The following is a 24897-nucleotide window of genomic DNA, read 5'->3' on the forward strand; positions in this document are numbered from 1 at the left end:
TCCTGCCTCAGGGCCTTGTTATCGGCTGTGCTCTCTGCTCAGAACACCTTCCCTGAGCTGCCCTCCCGGCAGCCGCAGGCCTCTGGGCTCCACCTGGACAGGAGTGGTGCTCACCACCTGGAATCTGCCACGTGCCCGTGTTCAGTGGTGGGTGTGGCTGTCCCAGGGCACCTCACGAGTGGCAGAGGCTGGGAGCCACAGACTGGGGTCTGCTGAGGGTCTGTGTACCGGCTCGTGGATGGCGTCGTCTGGTGTCCTCACGGTGAGGTGGGAGGCAGAGCCCGCTGGGGTCCCCTGCTAGGGCGCCAGTCGCCTCCAGGGGCCCCTCTGATGCCCTCACATGGTGATGAGCTGACCACAGCACCCCCGCCCAGGTCCTCCATCGTGGTCACTGCTGTGTCCCCGGGGGACAGTGGCCACTCCATAAGTGGTTGTGCCTGCTCAGTGTCCCCCAAGGGCCTGGGCCTCTCCCCCACCACAAAGTCCCACCCTGGAATTCGTGGGCACTGCCGCCCTGCGGGGTGGGGGCAGGGCCTCAGACAGGCCCTCCGGAGATGTCCTGTGTTTGCTGTGTGTTTACTGAGTATCCATGGCCATCCTAGGGCGTCCTGGCCTCCCAGATAGGGTCAGGTGTGGGGGAGGTGCCGACTGCATGGCTGGGGCGTCCTGCACACCTCTGGCCAGTTTCTGTGTCTCTCCCACAGCCCCCCGGCCTGGGCGCAGAGAGGGTCGGCAGCATGCCCACAGACACGCGGCAGCGTGCTGGGGTCCCAGCGGGCCGGGGTACTTCTGTGTGGTCTGGTTCTCCTGCTGGGAGCTCACAGGAGCTTGCCTCGCTTCACCCACTGAGGCCCCTCTCTGACCCCCGGGGGGCGTGGCTGCAGTGCAGGTCAGAGGCCTAGAGGTGCCCACCTCTCCAGGAGGGGCTGCCCCTCCTATTTGCATGACACTGGGTCCTTTGTCCCCCTTCCCTGGCTAATCACAGAATTCCCGGCCTGTGATGTCACAATAGGCCCTTTCTGCCAGGGTCCGAGCTGGGTGGCAGCTGTGTGCTAACGACCAGAGAGCTGGTGCCGGCTGGGCCGTGCTGCTGCCTTCCTGTCTCTCCTTGTCTCTCGAGGGGGCTTCCCATTTGGCAGTGGAGCGAATCACAGAGGCCTTGGGGGGTGGTCCCGGACCCCTGTTTGTCTGTCCTTCCCTCCTCCCTAGGAACAGCTCTGAGCCGCCTCTTGGCCTGGGAAGTGGGGGTGAGTCATCGCCGTGGGCGTGGGAGCCTCTGGCTTCCCGGAGGCTGGAGGAAGGCCTTGGCTGCCGGGTCCGCTCAGAAGGCCCCTTGGCGTGTGGCTCGGCTCCCTTGTCTGTTTCCCCCTCTGCATGCTGGGTACTGCCAGGGCCCGGCTGCGGGGCTGGGCAGCGGTTGAGCACTCTGGTTGAGTGACCACAGGAAAGGCCGGGTCTGGCGCAGTGGGGTGGACGGTGGCCCCCAAAGCCATGAGCGTGTTCTCCTGATGCGGGCCCCGTCCATGTGCCTGTACGCGGGGCAGGTGCACTTTAGATGATGTCATCTTGGCTTACACAGATGGACCCTAACGAAAGCCCATGACCAGGGTCCTTGGGCGAGGCGGAGGGGATGGCTGCGTGGAAGCCAGGGCCGAGCCTGGACTGTGTGGCCACCAGCCGGCGAGGCCTGGTGCCCCCAGAAGCCTGCTTGTTACCTGCTGCTGGCTGTCCTGCCTCCGGGCACCCGGGAGGTAGAGGCTGCAGATGCCTCTCCCCACACGCCTGGCTCTGCACTCGGGACCTTGGGAGCTGAGGCGCACAGAGCCGTCCAGGCCCCAGCCGTGGGTGGCCTGGCATTGTGGCTCCCAGGGACGAGGGTCTGGGGACTTGGTGTGTTGCTGATGTGGGGTCGTCACCCGATGTCTGGGGATGTGCGGCCACCTGTGATGAACCTGCTGGCGCAGGCTGGCGGTGAGAGGCCCTGCCGGGTCCCTCGCGTGTTTCTGTTTGCCGAACCGTCTCTGAGCCGCCTGCGGTTCTGCCCTTGGCATGCTCATGGATTCAACAAGCCCTTAGCGCCTCCTGTGTGCGGGGTGCGGGCACTCTGGGGTCACAGCAGGCGTGGCTCTTGCATTCGTGGTTCCTAGGCTTGGGGCTTGAGGAGAGGGAGAGTGAAGGGACAGGACTGGAACCAGGCCCCTGGTGAGAGGGGTGGCAGAGCCTGGGGGCAGCGGCCCCAGGGCCTGACCCAGAGGCCATGGGGATGGCGCAGCCCTTGTGCCCTGCCTGGGGCCACCTCCCGCTGCAGGCTGGGCCTGGTCCCAGGAGCAGGGACCCGTGGTGCCTGGTTCTGGCTGGTGGGGAGGCGGGGGTCCCTGCAGCCTGACAGGTCGCCGGCTACAGTTTGAAGTGGGCAGTGGAGGGGACTCTCCTGGGTTTGCCTCCAGGCTGGGCCACTTTGGAGCTCTGTGACCTCAGGCAAGTGACTGATCAGCCTGCGTGTACCTCAGTCTCTCTGCCTGGGGAATGGGGATAATAGTGGAGCCTGTCACATGGGTGTGGTGGTCACATGTGCAGATGCTCGCGAGTGCTGCAGTGACCACTGGCCTTGGCTGTGGCCACCACTGGCTGTGGCCGTGCTGTGAGGCACCTGCCCTGGATCTGTTGGCTCTGGGGTTGCTCGGGACCCAGGGGCAGGAAACAGCACTGCTAATCTTCCTGTCCCTGCCTGTGGGCAGAGCTCAGGCTGTGGAATGGGAGCAGAAACAGGCCCAGGGCTGTGGGGAGGGGACTGAGGGGGGCCCACCCACACCAGCAGGGCCAGCAGGGGAGAGCAGGGGCAGGCCTTGGCCATCCTCAGGCCAGGGATGGCCGCCCATTTTACAGTCCAGGAGGCAGAGGCCGTGCAGGGTCTGGCCCCTGGGGCCTCGGGCTGCAGACAATGCCCCTTTCTTCTGGCCTGGGCTCTGTTTATCACAGCAGGCACTGGGCTCTGTGGCCCTGGTAGCAGATGTCCCGGGGACAGAGCGATTGAGATCGGGATGTTCCTCCAGAAGCCCCGGCTGGGGCTCCGGTTACCGCTGGGGGCGCCGTGGGCGGGGTGTGACTGCCGCCCAGGAGTGACCCAGATCTGGCCGGAGCTGGCTAGGCCAAGCTGGCTGCCCTTATCTGCCTAGCTCTGCCCCGTTAGAGTGGCTGCAGGCTCAGGCTGGGCTGGGTGGCGTGCCTCTGCCCCCAGGGCAGGAGGCAGGCAGGCCTGTCTCCCGCTGGCTGGCTTTGGAGCTCTCCCCACCTGCAAGGTGAGGGGCTGGGAGGGGGAGGAGAGCGTGGGATTTTGGTGGGAGAGGATGCTTGGCTGCAATGGGCAGACCCCCCCGCCCCCCCCCCCCCCCCCCCCCGTCCTCTTACGTTTATAGCAGGAAGCTTCCAGTAAACCAAGCCAAACCAAACCTCAGGGGAGGCTTCAGGCACAGTTGGATCCAGGCACTGTCCCCATCCAGTCCTGGGTAGCCAGAGGCCTGTCATCCAGTGGAAGGAAAGCTTGCTGTCCCGAGGCTCCAGCGGAAGCCCTAGGAGGAGTCTCACTGCCTGGCTCGAGAGCGGAGGCCCTCCCTAAAGCAATCACCATGGCCTTGGACTGGCCCTGAGTGGCCAGACCTGGAGGGCAGGGTCAGCCTCCCCCAGATTCCAGGGAGCAGCCGTCGGCAGGCGTGCAGGGGTTGCCGTGTCGCCTCGGCTGGTTTGCCTCATGTGTTGAGATGGAGTCTGCCTGGCTGTGTCCTGTGGCGGTAGAGGGGGGTCCGCGGGCCCAGCCCCTCACCCGCTGGTACCTGGGAGCCTCTTGGGTCCACCTCCAAGCCTTTCCTGCCCACCCCCGCCTCCACACGTTACTGGGCCACCTCCTGTGGCTTCTAGGACTGCATGTCGTGAGCTGTGGGGGCCACGCTGACTTATGGGGGGGGGTGGCGCGTGTGCTCAGTGTCTTCCCAAGGTGTTAGGAGGGCTCTCCGCACGCGGCCTGCCAGCTTCATGTGTTCTGGGTCACACCCCTGCGCTCTGGCTCAGCTCAGCCAGCCCCTGCCTAAGGGGCCTGTGCCCTTTCACACACAGTTCCCTCCTTGGCACAGGTCCCGCCTGGCCCCCTTTTGTCCCAGGAGGTTTGTGGGTCCCTTTCTGTCCACACCCTGCTTCTGCCCGGCCTGGTTCATAACCTTGTTCCGGCCACAGGCGGGTGCTTCGGGCCCAGGTGGACACTGCGTGTTTGCTGCCCCGGGCCCCTGGCCCTCGGTAGCCGCCATGGCCACAGGCGTTCTGGCCACTTAGTGGTCAGCGCCGGGGGTGCTTGCCTGGCCCAGATGAGCCCACCTTTGAGCGACAGGCAGGGCTGGTGGGGCCTTCCCCCTTGGCCGGGGTGTCTGGGTGGCCTCAGGGCTGAGCAGCTGGGCTGGGGAGGGAGGCTCCGTGGAGTCTGGCCTGGACGGTTGCCCGGGGTGGGGGTGGGCGTTGTTGAGTGGGTGGGCTGCGGCCAGGCCGGGGGCGTAGCTATTCTTAGCAGCAGCGTCATTTGTCCGTCTTCACATGTGACTGATGTCCCCCAGAGATCTGCCCTGGAATACGGGGGCGACCCCATAAATTCCTGGGAAAGTCGTCCTCCGGGCCTGTGGTGGAGGAGGGGCGGTGTTCCAGCAGCTGAGGGTGTGTGGGCCAGATGTTGGGAACCTGAGGGGTCGCCTCCTTCCCACCCGGGTCTGGGAGCCTCTGGGGGCGACGGCAGGCTGGTGGGCAGAGGGAGAGAGCGGGCAGCCTCTCCGGACTGGCCCTCCGATGGTTCCTTGAGGTCGTGGCAAGCCAGGGGATGGGACCTTCCTGGCCATACCCCAGGGGGCTGGGAGGGTCCCCTGAGTGCTGGGTGTCTATCAGGAGACAGCCCGGGCATTTGGGGTCACCACAGAACAACATTGGTTCAACTAAGCCCGTGGCTAGCAATCAAGAGGCCTTTCTGGAGGAGGTGTGAGGTGGGGGGTGGGGTGGGCTTTTAAAATTTCTAACGGTGGTGAACCCCTGTGCTGCTCCCCCCACCACAGCTGCTGCCTGCCACCCCACTCAGTGTGCGTGGATGCAGGGAGCCAGCTCCAGACCGTGGTCACCCAGTGTGCGTTCTTTGTGCCTGGCCGCTGTCCCTGGGCGGGAGGTCGCTGTCCCTGGGTGGGAGGTCGGGGCTGTGTTTTGGGTTTCTTTAGTTCCGGGCTGTTGGTTCAGTCGGGCAGTCACAGCCCCCACTCAGACTGCAGCCTCTGACACTGGCTGAGACCCCCATGAGGGGTGGAGCCCTTCCTCCGCCCCTCCCCCTCACCCCCTGCGGCTGCCGGGAAGCAAGGCCAGATGGGGAGCTGCATGGAATGGAAACCACCCCGGGGGCGCCCAGCACTTAGCGAGGAGGAGCCAGCAGAGGGGCCGCCCTGGGGCAGCAGCCGGGAACCCGCAGAGCAGGAAGGGTTTGCTGGGCTGCGGTTCAGCTCTCTTGTTTGCAAAACTCAATGGAGAAGAAGGAGCCGGGGAGGAAGCGATTCTGAGCAGACCTCGCTGGCGGGCCCGGCTGGCAGCAGCCCAGCAAGCACAAATGGACCGGTTACGTCGGAAACGCACGGAGGCCTCCTCCGCTGGCTGCAGCCAGCGCCACTTCCCGTCCGCCGGCTCCAGCTGGGGCCTGGGGCGTGGGGGGCCGGACTCGAGCCTAGTGGCAGACTGGCTGTGACACCTGGGGCCAGTGAGCCCGCGCTCTGAGCCTCGTGAAGCCACGTCCCCAGGCCCTGGAGCTGCTGGCTTTGCTCACATGGTGGTCACAGAGGGCCCTTTCACTCGTGGCTCCCACGGCGGCCTGTGCACAGCTCAGGTTTCCTTTTAACAGAGACCCAGAGGTGGGCTTGGCACAGGAGACTGCCCAGGCCAGCCCTGCTCAGAGTGCACGCGCTGTGACTGTCCCACTCCCTCGGAGTGACTCCCCAGGAGCTCACGGGCCTGGGCCCCTCAGCCTCTGTTCCCTCCCCTCACTGTCATGGTCTCCCCACACTGGGCGCAGTCCCACCTGCTGGTCCCCCTGCCTGGAACCCTGTTCCTGATACCTGTACCATTGCCTCTTCTCTCCCACATCTTGGCATCAACAGCTTCTTCCAGGGAGGCTGCCCTGACCACCTGTTCTGAAGTTGCACCCCCCACCCCTGGCCCGCCCTTCCCCAGTTCGACTTCTCCCTGCAGCACTGGCGCCCTCTAACACCCCATGACCACTCCCGTCTCGCCTGCTGGAATGTTAGCTTTGTGAGGGCAGGAATCGGGGTCTGTTACTCTCGTCCCTGCACCTGTCACACAGTCAACACTTGGAAATCGCGGTGGACACAGGGACAAGCCATGGCGGGCAGGAGGCGTTCTGCACCCTGCCTGTGTCCCTGTGGGGGCTCCTTCGGGCCCAGCTGGCTGCAGCGCATACCGGCCATGCCCCAGGGGTACTTTGTGTCCTGGGACTCTGGAGAGCCAAGCTTTGTGCGTCTGCTGGGCACCCGGAGTCCCTGCTGAGGGTGGCCATCCAGCACCTGGTGGCTTCCCCGGTGTTTACAGTGCTGAACGTTGACATCGCGAGGTGTCACGGCCCAGAGGCCACAGCTGGCATTACTGCAGCGTCTTGACTTCCACCCCAGGACGGTTTCTACCTCTGAGTCTGGAGCCAGGCAGGCGAGGGCATTGGGAGCTGACCCCTGGGGGCGGGGAATCAGGCCTGTGCCTGCAGGGCTCTCTGGGGGCTGCTGTGTTGCCCTGTCCTGGGCCCGGCAGCCTGTGGTGCTCCTGGGGAGTGAATGGGGTGGGATGCATACGAGGGGCCAGGCCCTGGGGGCACAGCCATGAACACAGCAAAACAGGCGTTCACAGTGGTCTTTGTCCGGCGCACCTGCAGTGGACTTGAGTTTGCCCTGTGAATGGGGCCTGCCTTGGAAGGGGCTTTGCAGGTATCCTCTCCCGGGGGGTCAGCCTGGGTTACGGTGGGCTCTGCACCCACAGGCCCGCCCAGTGTCATTAGCGGACGGGAGGACACAGAGGCACAGCCCCAGGGGCCCAGGCAGAGGCGGGAGCTGTGAGGGACACCGAGGGATGCAGGAGCCGTGAGAAGCCAGAGCGGCCACGAGGTCACCCCTGGGGTCTTCCAAGGGAGCACTGCCTTGGGAACCAGGACACGAGAGTCCTGTTGGGTGCAGCCACCCAGTGCGTGGTGATGGGGTGCCTCCTGTGTGCCTGGCACCTCCAGGGGCTGTGGCGCTCCCACCCTGGGAGGGCTCTGTTGAGCGTGCAGGTGCAGCGTGCTCGCCCTGCCTGGCAGGCTGATTGTTAATTCTGCGGCTCTCCCACCTGCCACAAGTTCAATGTCAGTGCCCATTAGTTCCGAGGAAATTTCAGGCACGTTTGCTGCAGACGGCTCCGCTGCCTTCCGTGTCCTGGCAGTGCAGGCTGAATGCGCCGAGGCCCCCACCCGCCGCTCCCCGTGGAATTCCACCTCCCCCGACCCAGACCGCTGCTGGTGACACGGAGATCTGTGGAGTGTGTCCAAGCGCCATGGCCCTGGCTGGCCTGCGGGAGCGGGGGAGGAAGGTGGAGCCGGAGGACCTGATAAAGCTCCCAGGGCTCCCAGGTGGGGCAGAGCGGGCGGAGGCAGGTGTGGTGGTTGCTGGCCTGTGCCTCTGATGGACAATGCGTGCACTGAGTGCCTACTGTGCGCCAGGCGCAGCGGGAGACCCCAAGGTGCAGCTAGAAGCAAGGCACACAAGGACACTGGGAGCCAGCCTTGGGGAGGGCTGTGGGGTGGCCAGACGGTCACCTTGGGCTGTGGCTGGGAGACCCCTCACTGTGGGCAGCGGCCATCATGTGACTCGGGGGCGGCGGGGCGCTCTGGTGCCGTGGTTTGTGGCTTGACTTTGCAGAGGCTGGCTGGGCACCAGTCTCCTCACCCTCACGGGAATGCGGTCTTCCCGGCCTTGCTGCGTCGGCACCTGCTGTTCACGAGACACCTCACTTGGGCCGGGGTCCAATCTCCAGGCGCCAGTCCGCAGCTGAGGCTCGGAGCTGCAGTCGGCACCTGCCCGGCATTCCTGCCTCTGCCGCTTCCGGATCCCGCGCGCGCCCTCTCCCTCTTCTCCCCACAGTGCCTGCTTGTAGAGCCCTCTGCCCCTTGCTGTCCCCGTCACCCCGCTTCCGTGGCTCTGGGAGCAAGACCTGGCCACACCATGGCCCTTGCCCTGCCCCCACTCCCCTGAGCAGGCCTCTCGGAGGGGCCTCCTGGTCTCGCCTCTGGGTGCTGGTTCAGGAGTATCCTGTGCCTGGAGCGCCTCCCCTCCCTCCTCCCTGGCTGTCTCCCGCTGCCCCGGGGCTGGGGTGGACTCAGGTTCCAGAGTCCCCAGCCTTCACTCTCGGTGGTCACTGGCGCTCGTCTGTCTGGGGCCTGGCCCTGCCTCGGTCACTTCAAGCCGCCAGCACCTGAGCTGGGGCCGGGCTTGGGTGCTGGCTGGTCTGCGGGGGAGGAGCGCTGGCCCAGACTGCACCCCTAGACGACAGCACCCCCGTCCTCAGCCTGCACCCCATCCCTCCTGCTGGACCCCACCCTCAGGGCTCGGCCCAGTGCCCTTGGCCTCTGGCACCCCGCCTATGAGGAGGTCACCCCGCGGTTTCCCCTCTGCATTCCTGCCCCACCTTGATCATGAAGAGTCGAAGCTTCATTCTCTCTCCGTCCCCGTGTGGTGCACCCTCTGCACGTTTCCATCACTGTTGGTCTCCCTGCCGCTCCCTCACCCGCCCCGGCAGCCAGGACCCCACCTTCTGCCCCGTGCGCGTTCCTGCTGTGGACGGAGCACTCCGGGGAGCCGTGCTTGGCGTCCCTGCGGCTCGTTTCCCAGGCGCGCCTGCTTTTGGGTTCCCTCTGTGGCTGAGTGACAGTTCCCTGGCTGCCGGGAGCAGTGCGGTGCCGAACTTCCGGGGGTATTCTGTTTGTACCCTGTTTTCAGGTCCTCTGGGTCTCTGCCTAGGAGTGGAATTGTTGGGGTCGGTGGTAACTGTGTTTTAAGATTTTAAGGATCTGCCAAACTGTTTCCTTTTTTTTGATTTGGCAAGATTGTATCAGGTTCTAGGGAGTGGAGGTTGGGCAGAGGGAGGTTGAGTTGCGTGAAGGAAGCCTCCAGTCACCTGGTCCCCAACCGCCTAGCGAGGACACAGAGCGGGGACCCCTTTGAGTGGGCAGTGGCCTCCCTGGGGGGCGGGAGGCCAGCCAGGCCCAGAGCCACGCCGGGGGAGCTAGAACCTGTGCCCCAACCACTGTGTCCCCGTGGCTGCTTCCTGCAGTGCTCCTAGGTCCTTAGCCTGCTGGCGTTGGAAGGTGCACGTGGGAGTCAGGGCTCCGGGTGGCAAGTGACAGAAACCCAGCTTTGGCTGGTGGGGCCAGATCACTGGCAGCAGTGCCCAGCCCCAAGTGCCGTGAGCAGGCTTTGATCTGCCTGCAGCCAGGCTGGCGTCGGCACAGATGGCGCTCCCCGTGCACCCGTTAGCTCTGCCTTCCCGCCGGCTGGCACTGCTCTTGGGCAGGCTCCCAGCAGAGAGCGCCTGGTTCCTGGTGCTGCCAGCAGAAGCCTCAAGACAGACTCTCATTGGCTCCCGTTGGGTCACATGCTCTCCTCCTAACCAGTTGCTGGCCCGGGGGTGGGGAATGGGAAGCTGATTGGCCAGGCCAGGATCATGTGACTGTCCTGGAGCCTGGGGAGGAAAGCAAAGTCAGGTGTGCACTAGGAGGGGGGAATGGACACGGCCACAGCCCTGGGGCCACCACCTCTTACTCCTGCCACCCAGCATCGCCGAGGTGCTCTCTGGCCGGCCGATGACCAGGACGCCCACCCCGGGAGTGGGCAGTGCCCAGCTCAGGGCGGGGGCATCGTGATGCTGTTGCGGGGAGCTGGGGAGCCTTCTGGTCCCCTCCTTACCCCCGCCCCCGGCCTTCTTCTCTGATGGCCATGTCCAGGTGCTGGGCTCTGGGGGCAGGGACGTGGGGGGTGGCGAGGAGTCTGCAGGTGGCAGGGCCCCCTGTACTCACACCTTTCCAGAGTTGGGGGAGGGAGGGGACGGGGCCAGTGTGGCCCCTGGAGCAGAGGCCCAGGAGGAGGGCTGTGGGGGCCTAGAGGGTCTTGAGCCCTCCCTCCTTCGGGGTCTTCCACCGTGAAACCAGTGGACCACAGCTTGCAACTCTGCCCAGTGTGGCCGTGGGTGCTCCTCTCCCTGCGAGGCAGCTTTGTGTGCCCCGGGGAGCTGATTGGGGCCCTCCCTCCCTGCCCCAGCTCTTGTCCTGCCCTCAGCTGCTTCCGTGTGTGGCCCTCGGTGTCCTGATCCCTCCGCCTGTGGCTGGCCGCTGGGCCAACCCCGTGTCTGATCCATCCCACGCCAGCGATTACGTCATCTTCCTGCTGAGGGTAACAGGGAGGCCCACGCGGCCTGGCCTTGCTTGGGGTCATGCTGTGACCTGTGCCTGCACTGGTCCTGGCTGCCACCGCCCAGGTCACTTGTGTGCGCCTCCCCTGCTGGCCCTGCCTCTCGGGACCGGCCGAGTACCCATGTCCGAGCCGGCAGGTGCTGTCGGAGACTTTTGTCCTGAGGCTCGGAAAGCCCTGGAAGCCGTGGTAGCAGGGAGGGTGGGTGCTCCAGGGGGGCTTGGGTGCCATCTGGAGGGGGCCCCCACCGCGTCGGGGTTCCCATGCCTGCTGGGCAGGGGCCATGTGGCTCGGGTGGCCTCTGCTGGCCTGCTCTCCAAGGCCGCAGCCTGTCTCTCTGTGCTGTTGGTGAGCAGGCGCCCATGGAGGGAAGTGAGTCCAGGCAGGCTCTGACGTGGGGCGCTCCCTGGGGGCTTGGGAGGAGCCTGCGGCCCCAGGACTGATCTTGTTTTTTCTGTTCTTTCCACAGGTGTCCGTGGTGCGGCGGTGTGGGAGCAGATGCCGAGGACTGGCGTTTAGTCCTTGCTGGTGATTGAGAGTTCATCGGGGCCTCGAGTCCCCACCCCTGGATCCCCGTCGCCATGTCAGGGTCCACGCAGCCTGTGGCACAGACGTGGAGGGCCACGGAGCCCCGCTACCCACCCCACGGCATCTCCTACCCGGTGCAGATCGCCCGGCCCCACACGGTAAGGGGGTGCGTGTGTGTGCCTGGGGCCACCCCCGGGCCTTCTTCCCTCCTCTGGGTTCCTCTCCTTGGGACGTGGCTGCCGTGGCTCCGACGTGGGAAGCCTCCCCACAGGCTGCTGGTGTCTCAGGGCCTTTCCCAGGCCCAGGAGCACGTGGTCACGTCTCCTTCCTCCCATTTTAAAGCTGGGACGATAGAGGCTGCGGCTGGCTCCTTCTTGAGGTCACACACAAGTGTGGAGCGCCTGTTGTATACGCCTGGTTCCCCCAGGGTTTTGGATGGTGGTGGCTTCCCGGGGACTCCAGTCACATCCTCCTAAGGCGCTGAGGCCCAGGCCGTGCCGTGTCCTGACTGCTGACCTGGGGCCCAGGGTGGTGCCCGCTGGCTCCTCGCTCGCGCCCTTCTCTGCTGTCCAGCGGGGGCCCTGTGTCCTGCCTCACCTTTGCTGTGTGGTGTGACCAGGGGAGGGGGCGGGGAACACTCTGGGTCCACTCTGCTGGCATATTTAGTTCCTACTGTTTGCCGTGTTCCTGGGTACTTGCCAAAGGGCTCTGAGCCCTGATTCTCCCCCGTTTGACCTCTTGGCTACGTAGCACGGGGAGGGGAGGCCTGGCTGAGGCGGCCGCTGACCCCGCTGGCCTGTGTGTGCGCGTGCGTGTGCGGGCGTGTGTATGCGTGTGTCCTGCATCAGCCCTTCCCGTGAGATGCCTGGAGGAAGCGGTGTGGGAGGGCCTTTCCGTGTGTGTGTGCACGCGTGTTGGCTTAGCATGTGGCCAGTGCAGCCGCTCCCTGTGAGTCTCTGGGAGGAAGTGGGGTGGGAGGCCCTCGGCTGTGAGCGAGTTGTTTGCTTGTGAACTCCGGGGCCTGGCCCTGGGGAGCCCAGGGTGCTCTGGCTGCTGAGCGTGGGGGCCCGGGGCGCTCTGGCTGAGCGTGGGGGCCCGGGGCGCTCTGGCTGAGTGTGGGGGCCCAGGGCGCTCTGGCTGAGTGTGGGGGCTCAGGGTGCTCTGCAGAGGCTCCTGCAGCAGGTGCCAGCATCGGGGGTCGCTGTGTGGGGAATTCACCCTGAATGGAGCTGCAACAGCCCCCCACCCCTGCCCTGTACACGCGTGGCGACCGAGGCTCAGCTTATGTCGCAGCCAGCAGGTTCCACCGAAGCTGTGCTGAGCTCCTTGTCCACGTGCCTGTGTGCCCGGGGCCGAGGTCCGAGCGCAGTGGGATTGCCATCACAGTTGTCACGTATCGTCCTCGTCAGCCCTGTGGTCACCCCGAGTGCTCGTCACGGGGTGTTTACTGCAGGGCAGGTGTGCCAGAGTGGGCGGCTGAGGAGGCCGGATGAGGGGCTTAGCCTCTCTGGGCCTCAGTTTTGTCATCCATAAAGTGGGGCAGCAGCGACTCCCTCTCCAGACTCCGAGAAGCCTTCAGTGGCCCCACGGACTCAGTCTTCCCCTGCCCTGCGCCCTGGCCCAGCCTCCGCCCGGCATGCAGGGTCACCAGTTGCCTGTGGGCACCGCCCCCTCCTCAGCTGGGCCCTTAGTGACGCAGGGCATGGTAGGCCAGGACCAAGCGGCCACTGCCCTCTCCGGGCCAGAGGCTGAGGTCAGGGCTGAGCAGGGGAAGCTGCAGGCCGGAGTGCTGTGTGTTTGTGTGGGCAGCTGCCAGGCCTGCTCCCCTGCGCCTGCCCCAGACTCCCTCGCCTGCCACTCAGGCGGCTGAGACGCGGTTCTGGGCACCTGAGGAGGGGCTCTTGTCCTCCTGGGCTGTGTCCAGGGCTGGAGGAGGCGCGCACTGGGGTCTGTTGGGTGGAGGACGCCCACAGCAGCCCCCACCGCCTGGGGCTTCCCACTGGCCCCTGTGCTGGGCAAGGGTGCGGCTTGCGAGCTGCCACCTTTGTGAGGCCTGAGCCTTGGGAGGACAGGGAGGAGGCCAGAGCTCCCGCTGTGTGCAGGGGCGGAGATGATCCCTGGGGGGCTCGGACAGGGAGGAGGCAGGAGCCCTGGCTGCATGATCCCTGGGGGGCTCAGACAGGGAGGAGGCAGGAGCCCTGGCTGCATGATCCCTGGGGGGCTCGGACAGGGAGGAGGCAGGAGCCCTGGCTGCATGATCCCTGGGGGGCTCGGACAGGGAGGAGGCGAGGCAGGAGCCCTGGCTGCATGATCCCTGAGGGGCTCGGACAGGGAGGAGGCAGGAGCCCTGGCTGCATGATCCCTGGGGGGGCTCAGACAGGGAGGAGGCAGGAGCCCTGGCTGCATGATCCCTGGGGGGCTCGGACAGGGAGGAGGCAGGAGCCCTGGCTGCATGATCCCTGGGGGGGCTCAGACAGGGAGGAGGCAGGAGCCCTGGCTGCACGCAGAGGTGGAGACAATCCCTGGGGGGTTCAGACAAGGGAGCCTCTGGGGTTCAGGCCCCGCGTCTTGTACACGCGCTCCCCGCAGGCGTGGCTGCCACGCCTCTGGCCTGGAGCTGCTCTGTAAGTGCCGCTCCGCAGCCTGAGAGCTGCCGCGTGGTTCTGAGTCCCTGGCCAATGCCATCTTGCCAGGCGACGCTGGCTGCTCACTGCACGACCAGGAGCGGCCTCCGTTTGCCCACCTGCGGCATGGGTGGGTCTGAGCAGTGGGGGGTGGTCCCTGTTCCCAGTAAGCACGGGGAGTCACTTCCTTCCTCCTAGCAGGGTGACAGGAGACAGAGTGGGGCTCAGGACAGGGCTCTGGGTGGGCAGTGCAGGGACCGCCTGCAGACTTCGGGAAGCCCAGGCCATGACCCAGCCCGGCCACACCCACGCCGCGTGCATCCCTCCCTGGGTCCCAGCCTGCTCCTCCCCATGCCCACGGTCCCAGCTCCCTCTCGGACGGGATTGGGGTTCCCCGGGGCCAAGGGTCCACTAACAAAATGCTGCAGAGTTGTTGGTGTCTGAGACCCACACCCCTCCCCTCCCGGCCTCCTTCTGGTTTCTCTGTAGCCCAGCTCGAGGCTGTCAGCACCCTCTCCCCCCAACCTCCCAGCCCCCTGAATCCTCTCGGCCCCTGGACGCTGCTGAGCTCCTGCAGGCCCTGGTCTGAATGAGCGCAGTTAATAAGAGACCCCGAGACCAGCTCCCAGCACCAACCCTTCTGCTGTGTGGCTTTGGGTGGGTTAGTTAACCTCTCTGTTTCTCAGTAGAGAGGAGCAGTTGAGTGCATGGCTCTGGAATCAGACTGCTTGCATGCGTGCGATGATGCCTCAGTTTCCCCGTCAGCATAGCCGGTGGGGTGGTTCGGAGGCCGTGAGACATGTGCAGGGGTGGAGGGAGTGGGCGCTGGGTGTAGCTGGCCCTGGAGCAGTGCTGGGGAGGACGGTGCTGGTGCTGCTGCTGGTGTCCTTTTCCCAGTGGCCCCAAGGGTGTGGTTTGGGCTTGCCCACGGCAGGGGCGGCAAAACGCTCTCGCGGCCCACGACGTCGCCGTCTCAGCCGCCACGGGTGGGCGTGGCCACATGCCAGTTGCACTGGACGCTGGACTGCGCCTGGCTTCGGCCCTGGGCCTGGTTTGCTGCCTCCTGCCCGGGTGTTTGCCTGGCTCTCCGTGGAAGGGACCAGCCTGCTTCACTGCCTTTGTCCCGAACCGAGAGGAGAGGCTGTTGTGCCCAGGCAGGGACTGGCCGGGACCGAGCTCGGCAGCCCGTGTGTGGGCCATGCTCATGGACGCTGCAGGCAGGCGCAGCTCCGAGGGGTCGTGGGCTCTCGTCGCTGGGGCAGCAGCCTCGTGGGCCTCTCCTGCAGCAGGGGAGACGAGAGTCGGAGCCTCCACTCTGTCCTGAGGGCCCTTGGTGGGGGGGGGTCTCTGGCCCCTCCTGCAGCTCCAGGCTGGGCTGCGCCCTGGAGAGGCTGTGAGGGATGGTTTGGGAGCCTCGCACCGGGGCAGATTCGTTTGTTCAGCAGGTGCTTAGCAGGCACCGCATGTCCTCTTCTAAACCCTGGGAGCGTAGCAGTGAACAAACAGATCAGCGTGTTCTCACGGGGAGCAGAGGCAGGCGAGGAGGAGAGAGCCGAGGTCGGGGAGCAGAGGCAGGGGAGGAGGAGAGAGCCGAGGTCGGGGAGGGCGTTGGGGAGGAGGAGAGAGCCGAGGTCGGGGAGGGTGTTGGGGAGGAAGCCTCTCGGAGAAGCCAGCGTTGGGGTTGGCATCGAAAAGCAGAGGAAGGGCCAGGCTCATGGACGTCTGGCTAGGGCGGGCGCCAGGCTGAGGGTGTGGCATGTGCAAAGGCCCAGAGGTGGACGTGCTTGTGGCAATAGCTCCATCATTCTGGGAGGACCCACGAGGCCAGGTCCAGGGAAGGGCTGGGCTCTTCCTTTGCGCCCGTGCCCCCAGGCCTTTTCCAGACCCCTTCTGGGGTGAGCACCCCTCTCTCAGCCCAGCCACAGGGAGAATCCTTCCAGCCCCTGTTCATCCGTACCCAGAATCTAGACCCAGCATCCCAGGTCCAGCTGCCCCAGCCCCTCGGGGCCTGGCCGGGGAGGCACCCTCTGGGCTTGCTCCCGGAAAGCAGCTTGTCCACGGTCTCCTGAGGATTTTGAGGGCGTTGCTGACCGGCAGCCCCCGTTTCCAGCTCCCAAGGCCACGGAGGCCGGGGTGGTGCCGCCCGGGCATGCTCAGCCTCCCGCCGGCTTTGTGCAGCGGCCCTGGACACACGCGGAGAGGCCGGGCCACTCTCCCCCGCCCCAGGTTGGGTTTGCCCCCGCCTGTCCCCCCGCAGGAAGCTGCCTAGCCTCCGCTCCCGGCTCTGAACCTGCCCTCCCTGCCACGTGAGCTCGCCATGCCTCCAATGCTGGGGTTACCATGGCAGCCGCCTCGCGGGGTGCTGCAGGATCCACTAATTAATAGAAAGGAAGTCTTCCGCGGCAGGTGCACGCAGTAGGTGGTTTACAGGCGCCGGGTGTCGCCGCTGCCGATGTGTGCGTTACCGCCGCCGTCACCTGCCCTGAGACGAGGCTGAGGGCTTCCAGCCCAGGCGTATTCAGGTTCCCGGGATGCCGTGCGCCCACCTTGGCCAGCTTCTGTCTGGCTGTGTCCTGGACAGCTTCCAGGCGTCCCTGGGGAGTGTCCTGGACTCAGCCCACAACACCGGCATCAAGCCCTGGGGTGGGGACCAGGTGGACACCCGCAGTACGGGCCCCCCCGGATGCTCCTGAACCTGGGAAACTGAGGCCGCGCCATGTGCCTCCCCCGCCTGGCTGGCAGCGGAAGGCGCCGTGCTGGGAGCCTCTCTGGGGACGGGACTGTCGCTCCGGCAGCTGCAGGGCCCGCTGGTTTCCTTTCACACCTCTGCGTGTGCGCCTCCTCCCCTCCCCTCCCCTCCCCTCCTCACCCCTCCTCACCCCTGCTTCCTTCTCCCGCGCGTGGGCTCGCGAGCATCTGGTGTCTTATGCTGGACGCTGGGACGGGGAGGGCTCCTCCCTTCCTGCCCTCAGTCTCTGGGCAAATCCCCCGGGGCGAGAAGGGGGCTTGGTGTGGGAGGTTCGGGGGCCTCCTTCCATCTGGGTCAGGCACCCATTTCAGAGACGAGGAAGCTGAGGCTCAGAGGAGTTGAGTAACGGGGACCCAGCCTGAAGTCGTACAGCTTTTTTTCTTTTTAAATTTATTTATTTGAAAGAGCAAAGAACGAGAGAGGAGACACACACACACACACACACACACCATCCATCCCCTGGTTCACTCCCCAAATACCCGCACAGGCAGGCCTGGGCCAGGTCGAAGCCAGGAGCCTGGAACTCCACCCTGGTCTCCCATGTGACAGGGACCTTAGCACCTGGGCCATCCTCCACTGCCTTCCCAGGTGCATTGGCAGGGAGCTGGATGGGAAGTGGAGCAGCCGGGACTCCGTCCAGCGCCCATATGGGATGTGGGCTTCGCGAGTGGGGGCTGACCCACTGCATCTCCACGCCGGCCCCGTCTGCAGCTGATTGCTTCCACGCCGAGCTGCTCGGGACGCCCTCCCCACAATGCGTCCGGCTTCTGAGGTCCCCTCACTCACGCTGTGCTGCCCCCGGGCCCCCAGCCTCTCGCCTTTGTGTCATGTAGGACCTGAAACAGATACGTTAACACACCCACCCCGTGCCCTCTCTGATCCCCTTAGCAAAAATAACGGCTTTAAAATGAAAACCCAGACAACTAAAGAAAGACTCGATTTTTTTTTTTTTTTTGACAGGCAGAGTGGACAGTGAGAGAGAGAGAGGCAGAGAGAAAGGTCTTTTTTGCCGTTGGTTCACCCCTCAATGGCCGCTATGGCCAGTGTGCCGCGCTGATCTGAAGCCAGGAGCCAGGTGCTTCTCCTGGTCTCCCATGGGGTGCAGGGCCCAGGCACTTGGGCCATCCTCCACTGCACTCCCGGGCTACAGCAGAGAGCTGGCCTGGAAGAGGGGCAACCGGGACAGAATCCGGCACCCCAACCGGGACTAGAACCTGGTGTGCTGGCGCTGCAGGTGGAGGATTAGCCTATTGAGCTGCAACGCTGGCCAAAAGACTCGATTTTTATAAAAAATTGGGGAAATTACGAGTAGATGCCAGGAAGAAGCTGTCGCCTGCAGTCCTGTTCTCTGTGGAGCCATACCCGTGTCAGACATCACTAATCGATTGCCACTCACTGTATGACTGCGTGTTCTAGGCAGACAGAACTAATCTTGCGTGAAGTCCGCCTCCTTTCTTGTTTGTTGTTTCTTTCTTCTTTTTTTGAAACATTTAACGCCTCTCAAATCCGGTGTACTTGGCGATTGGGGAACATCTAATTTGTTGATGTTTGGCTTCTCCTGGAGCATGATGGAGAATGTATTAAAGAAAAACTGACTCTGCCATTGTTCCAACAGCGGGGGAGACTTTGTGCAGGGCTGTTGCAGCGGGGGTCAGACCCACGCAATAGGGCGGGGCGTGGCGCTCGGCCCCAAGTCCAGCCAGCCCTGCGAGGGTGGGGGGTCCTGGGTAGAGTTCCTTCCTGGGGGGAGCGTTGGGGTGGGGTCCTCTCTGCTCTGACTCCTCCTGGGGCCCTCCTAGGAGGGGTCGAGGCCAAGGCCCAGCATGAGGACAGCTCCAGAAGCTGGAGTCTGCCCAGAGGGGCTTCCCTGCCTCCTCTGACCACCGCCCGCATGTGCACGGTCCTGGTGCGGGACTGGGGCTCCCGAGCCGGGCGCTACATATGTGGCCTGGTCTCTCCAGACCACAGGCTGTGTGGTCCATCCCCCCTCCCCTGCAAGGTGTGCTCATGCGGCTGCCTCGTTTGCTGTCCCTGGTCCTCTGCTGCGTGCTCCCACGTGTCTGTGTGCAGAGAACACACGTGGCTGGTGTGTCTGCCCCAGTCTGCTGGCTTTCCCAGGGTGCTGCGGGGGCTGAGGGGCCTGCGCTGTTGACAGTGGCAGGTGGGAGGGTGGGAAGTGGGGGCCGGCTTCTGCCCTCGCCTCTGCCTGTCCTGTCCTTGGATGCCATGGTCCTGGGAGGCGTGTGCAGTGGTTGGGGCAGGTTCGCCGGTCTTTACCTGTCTGTGGCCGTGGGCGGGCCATGGAAGCTCCCTAGGCTCAGTTGTTTCACCTGTAGACTGGGCACGGCTGCAGAGGCCGCAGTGGCTCCCGGGGAGGCTGGGAGGGGCTCAGGCAGCCTGTGCTGTCCTTACTGGGGAGTGGCCCCAGTGCCGCGCCCTGACCACCGGGTCTGGAAGGGCCCGGGGAGGACAAGGGTGTGTGTGCCGGGTCTTGTCAAGCCTGTGCCCGGGCAGCCCGTGCCCGTGCCCCGCTCACTCACTGCCCCACGGCGTCTGCAGGATGTCGGGCTGCTCGAGTACCAGCACCGCCCGCGAGACTACGCCTCGCACCTGTCGCCCGGCTCCATCATCCAGCCCCAGAGGAGGAGGCCCTCCCTGCTGTCCGAGTTCCAGCCCGGGAATGAACGGTGAGCAGATGCGGCGCCTCCTGGCTCGGGGCCACGCGGGGCCTGGGGGAGCGGGGTCGGCAGGTGGGGGCGTTTGCCTTGTCCTAGGCCACCGTGACCCGAGGGAAGAGCTGTGTGGCCCGAGCTCCCAGCATGGACTGTCCACGGGCCTCTGTGCCTGAGGGGCCCGGGCAGAGGGTGAGTGTCCACACGGGCGGGAGCAGGTGCGTGTCCTGACTGGGAGGGGCATGAGCACGCCCCGGGCACGAGGAGCCCCTGCCCTCCCTCCCGTTGTCCTCTGCTCTCCTGCTGCCGGCTGAGGCCCTCAGCTTCCTGCCCGTCCAGGTTGGGGAGCCGGGGGCAGGCCCTGGCGGGGAGCATGGCTGCCAGCGCTGAGATTCGGAGCCCTTTGGCCTCATCCTTTCTCCTCCCTTCCTCAGGAGCTGCTGGAGGCAGCTAGGGGAGAGGAGTGTGCCCATTTCCTGGGAGGGGCAGCTGAGGCTGAGGTGGAGTCAAGGAAGGGAACTAGAGCCCCGAGACCAGGACCGTCACAGTGCCACAGACCCTAGGGCCCTGGTGGGGAGCCCACCGCCAAGGGTCCCCCGGGAGTGGGTGGGGCCAGGGCACTCAGGCAGGAGCGGATGCAGGTGCAGGGAGACCCAGGGATCTCGCTCGGGGGCCTGGGGTGGTTTCCTGGGGCCGCTGTCCCCCAGGACCTCAGACAGGCGCGTCCCTCCGTTCTGGGGCGAGGAGTGTGCAACCGCAGTATCAGCGGGGCTCTGTTTCCTCCTGGGGCTCTGGGGGAGGCCGCTCCTGCCTCTGCCGGCTCCCGGGGCCGCACCCCTGCACTCGCACTCTTGCACAGGGCTCCTCCCCTGCCGCAGTTCTCATGCTCTTAGGAGGACAGTGGTCATGGGGTTTTGAGCACGCCCCGGTCCAGTGTGACCTCAGCTTAGCTCAGTGCCATCGACAGGTCCCTTGGGGTTTGGGGACCCCATTCAGCCCAGTGCAGCGGCCTTGTGTCTAAATGAAAAGCCTCTGGCTTCCAGCCATGCTCCGGGTGGTGGCAGAAGGGATGTTGGGGTGCTGGCTGCCGTGGGTCCAGCACATGAGGGCCTCCGCACCTTCTGCATTGGGGCACAAAGGGGGAGAGGGGGCCGGGGAGGGGACCTGGCCCGGCGGCCGTCCTGAGGCAGGAACGCAGTGGTGAGGTGAGCAGGGTCAGGGAGGTGGGCCTGGGGTTCTGGGCTGGGGGTGGGGACTTTGGGTCCCACCCTAAGCAAGAAGGAAATGCTGGAGAAGCCCCCAGGCAAGGGCAGTGTGTGTGGGGGGGCAGGCTGGGGGTCCCTCCCTGGGAGAACGAAGTGCAGTTAGAGAGAGCTGGTCCCGAGTGATCAGACCGTGCAGGGGACTTGCGTGCTGTGATTGGCTAGTGATGCCTGCGTGGCTGGGTGATGAGGATGTGTGGTCATCGGGCTGCTCAGAGTGGCCCGGGCAGCCTCTGAGTCAGGTCGGGTGGTGGGGCGGGGGAGGGGAGCTCCAGATCTGCCCTTGCCGCTGAGCGGGGGCGGGGGGGGGGGGGAGGGCTGCTGTCTCCCAGTGTCTTCCCAAGCTTCAGCCATAGGGCTGTGCAGCGTGCGGTGTGTGGGGTGCCCTGTGGGGTCAGCGGGGCCCCCGACTCTCCCGAGCCTCGCTGCCCAGTTCAGTGACACGTGCCTTTACCACCCCCAGGTCCCAGGAGCTCCACCTGCGGCCCGAGCCGCACACGTACCTGCCCGAGCTGGGCAAGTCAGAGTTGGAGTTCATGGAGAGCAAGCGCCCGCGCCTGGAGCTGCTGCCCGAGCCCCTGCTGCGGCCCTCGGCCCTGCTGGCCACAGGCCAGCCCGGAGCCTCTGACGACCTCACCAAGGTAAGGTGTCGGTGTGCGGGGCTGAGGGGCCCAGGCGGGGGACAGGGCCCCGCACAGGGTGCCCAGAGGCTGGCAAGGCCAGGTCTCCTGGCGGCGCCCCAGAACGGGCCAGATCGGGAAGAGGGTTCTGTTAGCAGAGATCCAAGTGTGGGGTTCTCGTCTTGGCACAAGAAAGAGTTCAGGTGTGCCACAGAGCGGTGGTGAGCAAGGTAGCCAGGTTTATTGGGGTGGCACCCACAAGGACGGACGGGCGCCTCTCCAGACAGAAGCCGAGAGAGAGCGCCCTGTCAGCCTGGGGACAGCAAAGTCACGTGGGCAAACGGAGAGCACGCAGCTGGCAGGCCAGGTGGGCGGCTCAGCAGAGAGCAGAGGGCCGAGCGCGCAGTCAGACCGCGGCGCGTAAGGGAGGTTCCAGTTTGCCCCGCTGTTTCTCCTCCCCCGTCTCCAGGACAAGGGAGATTCCCCCGGGTTTCACTGCTCAGTGCTCTCAGGCAGGGGAGCCCAGCTGGCACGGGCAGAGGCGCCCGCCTCGGAGGAAGGCCGTAATGGTTTGATTGCTCCAGGCCACTAGGCCAGGTCACCCACGTGGTGCTGAGGAGAGAGGATGGTCCTGGGAGGTTCCCCTGGGTGGGGGGCTGCGAGCGCCTCGCAAGTTACCAGGGTCTGGGCAGGACTGCTCCCAGGGGAGCTTCTGTAGACGCTGTTTTCCTCGGCCCCTCTCGCACACACAGGCCCCTTCTTAACTTCCGACCTAACAGTTCCAGGTGGCCAGAGCAGTGGCCTTGTGGCCAGCTGGAGTGACGGGAGTGTCAGGGACCCCGGGGGTCCCGGGGAAGTGCTGGGCAGAGTGCTGGGGTAGGGGGTTGAGGATAGCCCGTACCCCGCACTGAACCCGGGCAGGCCCTGAGGTTCCGTTCGTCGCTTGCTTTGGCCAGGGTGCTCAGAGGGTCCCCGAAACGCTGTTCAGCAGGCAGCCTCCTGGGCTTGTGCTCCCAATGTGACGTGGGCCAAATCCTGCTGGCACCACGGAGGCCGTGCTTGCTCGGCCCCGGAGCCCCTGCTGGGGGCAGCACACTCTCCTCCACGCGGTGGTCCTGGGCTGTGTTGGGAATCTGTAGCTGCTGGGCCTACAGGACCCCAGGGCGGGCGTCGGGCAGGGGGAGCTGGGCCCTGTCACCCCTGGTCTCACCTGCGCACTTAACCTACCCAGGACCTTTTGATCTGGCGCCTCCGTGGCTCTGTCCCCCGCCGCCCTGGCCTGGCTGCTGTGTGGCTCTAGGCAGGGGGCTGTGCCTCTCTGTGCCCCGTTCTCTCCTCGTTCAACGGGGGACTGATGGGCGCTCCTGTGTTGCGCAGGCCATGGGGCAGAGTGCCTGGCTGTGAGCCTCATGTCCCCGGCCGGCGTGGCTGGTGGCTGTGTGGGCGGGGCTTCTGGTGAGGAGGGATGGCAGCATTGTGGACCCTGGAGGGCCCTGGGGCAGGACTGGGCGGGCAAGGGCAGGAGGGGGTGTCCAGGCCTCCCCTCCTGCTCTGTGGGGCTCGCAGCTCTGATGCCTGCACACCTCCCAGGTGCCCACGGGGCTGACCCTGGCCAGGCACTGGGAACGGGGAGCCGTCTGGGTGGCCGGCAGGTCTGCGTGCTGCAGCCCCATCACCGCCCTGGCCTCTCTGGTCAGCCCAGTCCCTCAGCTCCCGCCCTGCAGGTCTGCGTGGTTCCCTCTTGCCCAGGAATCCCAGGGAGGCGCGTTCTTTCTGCCTTCCTTCTTCGTTGCCCCTGGGAACCTGGGGCCAGCTCCACGAGGACCCCCTGAGGTCGTGGCTGAGGGAGGCCCCCCTGGGAGCCTGGGGTCAGCTCTGTGAGGACCCCCTGGGGTCATGGCTGAGGGAGGCCCCCCCTGGGAGCCTGGGGCCAGCTCCGCGAGGACCCCCTGAGGTCATGGCTGAGGGAGGCCCCCCCTGGGGCCTTCGGGGGTCTCTAGGCTGTAGCTCGAGGTGCTTATGCAGCAGTCCAGGTCTGGGGCTGGAGCCAGGTCCTCCGAGATGGGGGTGGTGCCTTGGCTGTTGGCACCTCCCCCCGCCCCACCCCTTTCCTTCCCTCCTCCTGCTCACCACCCCCAGGTGCCCGCCCAATGCTGCCTGCAGCCTCCCTCCTGCTGGAGATCCCAGGGGATTTCAGGCTCCCGGCCCCTGTGGGCTGTTGTCCCCAGGCACTCCTGTCCTTGCCCCAACTGTCCCTATCAGGCGTCTGCTCTGGCCAGGGGCTGAGCCCCCAGTCTGCAGGGTCTGTGTCCCTCACTGTGCCACCCCCACTCCCGCACCACCTGGGGCTCCCCCTCCCCGCTGCCTGGGGCTCCCCTTCCCGTGCTCCCGCGCTGCCTGCGCTCTGTGTCTGGCTTTACAGGCCCCTGGTGGTCTTCCTGTTCCCAGGGCCCGTGGGGGGCCCCTGGATGGGGCGTGGCCTCTGCTATAATTGCTGCAGGCTGTTGGAGCCATTGGAAAGTCTGAGCCAGCGCTGGGCGGAGGCGGCCTGGGAGGCCCGCGGTGCAGGCCGGGGTTTGCGTCTGCCGTGTGGAATTCAGCTGCACCCTGGGGCCGGCGTTTGCTGCTCGTCCTCCTCGTGCCAGCTGCGCTCCATTTCATGTGAAGAACACGCCCCTGGCCCTGCCTCCGGGGTCTGTGGCGGGCAGAGGCGTCTGCCCCATCAGACTGGCTCACCAGGGGCTACATGGCCGCGGGCACAGCGTGGTCCAGCTCAGCAAGACCCCCAGCCCTGGCCCTCTCGGCCCTGCCGTTTGTCATGTGGTCTCTGTCAGCAACCAAGCAGTGTGGGGCTCAGCCCTGCTCCTCCGAGGTTCAGGGGCGGCAGAGAGCCCCCTCCGCCTCTGCCCGCTCCAGCCCCAGCCCCCACCGGCTCACGGCCTTCCTGGAGCCTGTCAGTGTGGCTGGGCCAGGCACAGACTGTGGGTGCCCGGGGCTGGCCCTGCCCCCTCCCCGGCTCTGGGACCGGGCGGCCTCGGAGTCCCTTGCCGCCCCCGTGTCTTTTGTTTTGCGTAATGAGCTCCGCTCCACAGCGCTGGCCTGAGGTTTCATGCCACGGGCGGGCGGCCGCGGATGGAGAGCGGTGCCAGCTGCTCACTGGCAGCCCGGGGCGGGGGCGGGGGCCTCTGTGTGCCTCCCACAGGCTCGGGCGGCCTTCAAGGCCTGGTCGCTGGCTCCTTGCCATCCGGCTGTGCCTCTTCCTGGGAACTGAGGTGAGGATCACGTACTGTGGGTTTTTCAAAGTGCAGCTTCCCCGGGAGCTTCGCCTTTTCATTTGTTTCATTTTATTTGGAAGGCTAAGAGACAGAGAGGCCGTTTCTCCATTGGCTCACTCCCCGAATGCCTGCGACGGCCGGGCCAGGCTGGAGCCAGGAGTCAGGAGCTCCACCTGGGTCTCGAGTGGGTGGTGGGGCCCAAGCCCTTAGGCATACACTAGCAGGAAGCTGGATTGGAATCAGAGGAGCCAGTGCTGGAGCCCGGCCACTCTGACATGGGATATGCGTGCTCCAAGTGCTGAGCCGAATGCTCACCCCGACGTAGCTCGAGATTAACCCCATTACAGTGGGCAGGTTAGTGACACGTAGGCTGTCCACAGACCTGCGGCTGCCACCACTGCCATCACATTCCAGAACATTCTCAGCACTCTGGAGGGAAATCTGGCCCATAGGGGGGCGGTCCCTCCCCCTTCTCCCCAGTCCTCCTGGGGGGCGGTCCCTCCCCCTTCTCCCCAGTCCTCCTGCCCCTGGCGGCTGCGAGCGCTCTGCCTGTCCGTCGGCCGCCTCTGCGCGTTCCGCACCGGCCGCCAGCTTGGGGGCCTGCATCTGCTTCCGTCTCTCGGCACCTCATTCCCAAGGTGCGGCCAGCTGTGGCAGGT

The 24897-nt window shown here is 65.7% G+C and overlaps 1 protein-coding gene across 18 annotated transcripts in view; it reads left to right on the forward strand.

The window, feature by feature from the left end:
- Positions 1-24897, forward strand: part of NCOR2 (nuclear receptor corepressor 2) — a 163425-nt gene that overhangs the window by 41904 nt on the left and 96624 nt on the right. For all 18 annotated transcript variants that reach the window (XM_062182215.1, XM_062182214.1, XM_062182221.1 and 15 more), the window contains exons 2-4: positions 10978-11194; positions 18969-19096; positions 20807-20984. In XM_062182215.1, the coding sequence (XP_062038199.1) occupies positions 11090-11194; positions 18969-19096; positions 20807-20984 (411 nt within the window). In that variant the 5' untranslated portion in view covers positions 10978-11089. The remainder of the gene's footprint in view (positions 1-10977; positions 11195-18968; positions 19097-20806; positions 20985-24897) is intronic.

Source organism: Lepus europaeus, chromosome 23 (assembly GCF_033115175.1).
Source record: "Lepus europaeus isolate LE1 chromosome 23, mLepTim1.pri, whole genome shotgun sequence".
NCBI lineage: Eukaryota > Metazoa > Chordata > Mammalia > Lagomorpha > Leporidae > Lepus > Lepus europaeus.